General features: G+C 40.6%; 1 protein-coding gene across 1 annotated transcript in view; it reads left to right on the top strand.

Moving 5' to 3' along the window:
• The first annotated feature begins 1,131 nt into the window (after positions 1–1,131).
• Positions 1,132–3,634, top strand: part of LOC118423273 — a 26,079-nt gene continuing 23,576 nt past the window's right edge. The window contains exons 1-2 of the mRNA XM_035831361.1: positions 1,132–1,186; positions 2,320–2,354. Coding sequence (XP_035687254.1) covers positions 2,346–2,354 — 9 coding nt within the window. The 5' untranslated portion in view covers positions 1,132–1,186; positions 2,320–2,345. The remainder of the gene's footprint in view (positions 1,187–2,319; positions 2,355–3,634) is intronic.

Genomic DNA, 3,634 nt, shown 5'->3' with positions numbered 1-3,634 from the left:
ATACAGATACGAACACTCATCACATTCACCGATCACAATACTCTGTCGGCATAGTTTACGCTCCGGTCACAGAGTATCAAATCCGTCCAAAGGATATTGAAATATCGCAGCGACAGCCTCGTTGACCCCGTCTAAGGTGAACCTCCTCTCCGGAGGTAATAAACCAAAGGCATAGCTGTGAACCGTTCAAAATTAGCACGTGGGAAGATGTACATATGGCGAAAAGGCGACATAAATAACCACGCGTACACGCGCGTCCTTCCAGGTCATGTTATTGGCCCTTTAAATTTTTGCTTACTTTTGATTAGCTGACACCACAGATGACACACGTGGCAGTCACAGTTTTATTTAAGTTTGTGGTGGTAGAGAGGAGGAACAAATAAAATCATCTACACGCGATATCCGGATATTTGAAAAGAGATTGGCAAAAATAGATTTTAGCCTTGTTGTCACGTACAGAGAAATCATGAAAGCTAATAATAAAGGGACACGATCCAACAGCATTTTTTCAACATGCATACAAATTATTGGCCAATTTGCATGATTTTTGTTCTTGCCCTGCTTTCCTCAATATGTTTGTTAAATGCATAACGCGAAACTGTAAAACGGACATGTTTATCATGCCTACATTGAACATGAAAAGCCCCTTCGATTACATCCTTGATTTCTAGGAATACATCTATTAAAACCTTTCGTTAGAACTCAAGTACTATTATAAAGAACCATTCATGTAAACTTGCTACTCGAACAAGAGAGAACTTGTGTACACCATGTTATAAAATGATCGATCACATATATATATATATATATATACACCGCAATTTGAAAATAAAGAAAATATCGCAAAACGGATACAAATGGCATAGAATGCAAAATAGATACCTAAGTCAGAGAAGAAGATATATAAAAGAACAAAAAAATCTATTGTTCGATATACCACACTCTGTGTGTTTAGTGATTTGTTCAAACTTCCTGACCACTTAGATTTTATGATTAAGGCAACCGTTTTGGCCAAACGTTTTTATTCGAAAGGCTCACATCAGTTTTTCAGTTCCCAGAAGATGTCATCCATATAATGAAATCCACATGGCCTAGATACGTAAGAAATGACCTTGCGTTGAGGCCATAAATAGTCGGCACACTTCGGCGAGACTACCACAAAGTTTCGGACACAGGGCGGACTCCGGTGAGTTCAATTTTCTTCTCTCTTAATTATACTTTTATATAATCTCTACATTAACAAGTCATACATTTTGAATTCACGTTAAAAAACAAATTCTTTGAATTCATTCTTGATACAATGCGATTTTATTTTAAATCGTAACGTTTAGGTAAGTCCGACCTTTAAAAGCTTCAGGTGCCGCCAGCGTATTATGATTCAGTTGCAGCAAAGTACCGAGAATCACTGAATCACCCAGCATAGCTCTTAATTGATGCACTTTTGATTAAGAAAAAATTCCTTGCACTGATAGAGTTCTTTATCAGTTTTTTTCTTTGATGCGCATCGATACAATGAAGACGTTTCATTTGAAATGAAAGCCCTTCTTGTCCAAAGAGACCATGAGAAAATGAAGACTGCAATATTTTTCTAGTGACAAACTCCCACGTTAAATTTATTTGCCCCAATCACTGTATATATTAGCGTAAAACCAAGATCTGCTGCAGTTTACTATTTTAAACTGATGCGTGAGAATATGACCATATGTTGACAAAACGACATAATTAGCCACACACACACACACGGCTTAACAAGTCCTGTCAATAGTTGTTCTTACGATTTGTTTGTTTAACTGCCATCATTGGTGACACGAGCGGTAGTAACTGTTTGATTTAGGTTTGGGGTAGATAGCATGAAGGGGAACAAATATGCAACATTATCTACCTAAGGTATTCGGATATTTGAAAAGGGATTTGTAAAAAAATAGATCACAGTAGCTTTGTTGTCGTGGAGGGAAATTGCGAAATCTAAACTCTTCGCCGTATCTTGAAACTTCGCCCATATCGTTAGTCAATCGGTCATATTCAAAGTATTGACTAATTTGCATAATTTATTCATATTTCCGATGCTTCTGTCTGAACGACATAATGAAGGGACAGTACAAAAATGCGTCGATTAATATTTGTACATTTTGTAAGAAAAGTATCATTTATTAAATGCTAAATGTGATGTTAACAAAGCATGTGGACTCTATCTAGTGTTAAATAACAATTTCAATTTTTTTTTACTATTTTGTACATTGAATTGTTCACTATTCTAGTATGTACATTTAAGATGACATAGCTGATTTAACGAAAAACAAATTTGTCTTTTTCAACAAGGACCAGTTGACGAGAACCGTTCCAAGATGATTCAAACACGATCCAAATTTAAAGGGGAAAATCCAATTTGTTCCCTTTTTTCGTCTCGAATTTTCAAACCTCAAGATACCCAAATGTTGAAAGTGAAGCTGCTGAGTATGCTATAATAAATCGCCATCAGCGCGGCTAAAAGCCGCCGATGGTCATCAGCGCGGCTAAAATCCGCCGGTCACAGGTCGGTTAAAAGCCGCCGGTGCCGTTAGCGCGGCTAAAATCCGCCCGACACAGCGCGGTTAAAAGCCGCCGGTGCCTTCAGCGCGGCTAAAAGCCGCCGGTGTCTTCAGCGCGGCTAAAAGCCGCCGGTGCCTTCAACGCGGCTAAAAGCCACCGGTGCCTTCAGCGCGGTTAAAAGCCGCCGGTCACAGCGCGGCTAAAAGCCGCCGGTGCCTTCAGCGCGGTTAAAAGCTACCGGTGCCTTCAGCGCGGCTAAAAGCCGCCGGTGCCTTCAGCGCGCCGTCGGTCGCAGCTAGCGCGGCTAAAAGCCGCCAGCTGCAGCGCGGTTAAAAGCCGCCGTATCACAGCGCAGCGCGGCCAACAGCCTTGTAACGTCGGCGCGGCTAAAAGCCTCGTGCCACCAGAACGGCTAAACGTTAATAACGGCCCTGTTCCTAGGAGCGATTCTCTATAAAACAATGAGATGATTCAATAACGTGTTCTCACAAAAATCAGCGGTCCTATCAAAGTTTTTAGTTTTGTATTCAACTGATATGCTACAATGAATGTCAACATATTGACAATATTACTATTACACTACATTAATAGCATCATGAAAAGCGTCACACTACTAATGTTGTACTTTCTTGGACACTGAACACGCGTATGTAGAAAGTTATATTTCCCGCAAGGAGATTTAGACATTTAAATAGAAATGCAATTTTGGAAAACCTTCCTCCTGAGAACCGGATGAAGGTCTTTCCCAATTGTGTTACCCCACATTTGACAACACAGGTGTACTTGAAAAAAGACATAGGAATATCATTATTACCACACACCATAGTCTTGTTTCAGTCTGTCAGGCAACCGAATTATTTTATGCTCCAATCACCAATCCAGGCAAGACATTTCGTAGTGGAATAAGTACATCATTAAATCCCGTGGCCTTTTTCATGGCGTTCCAGGCCCTCTCTATCTCTGCCACTAGCCTCTACCAGGCTCCGCGGATCGGTGACCTAATTGTAGAAAGTCGACAAATAGAGTCTATAGTACACTAGGGGAGTCAGCCGGCCAGTGGAGTACGTGTCTTATCTTGTGACAGATGTACAGCGACGATCTCCTC

The sequence above is a fragment of the Branchiostoma floridae genome, chromosome 9 (assembly GCF_000003815.2).
Source record: "Branchiostoma floridae strain S238N-H82 chromosome 9, Bfl_VNyyK, whole genome shotgun sequence".
NCBI classification, from domain to species: Eukaryota; Metazoa; Chordata; class Leptocardii; order Amphioxiformes; family Branchiostomatidae; genus Branchiostoma; species Branchiostoma floridae.
Note: the sequence above shows the minus strand (reverse complement) of the source record. Positions and strands in the feature narration are given on the sequence as shown.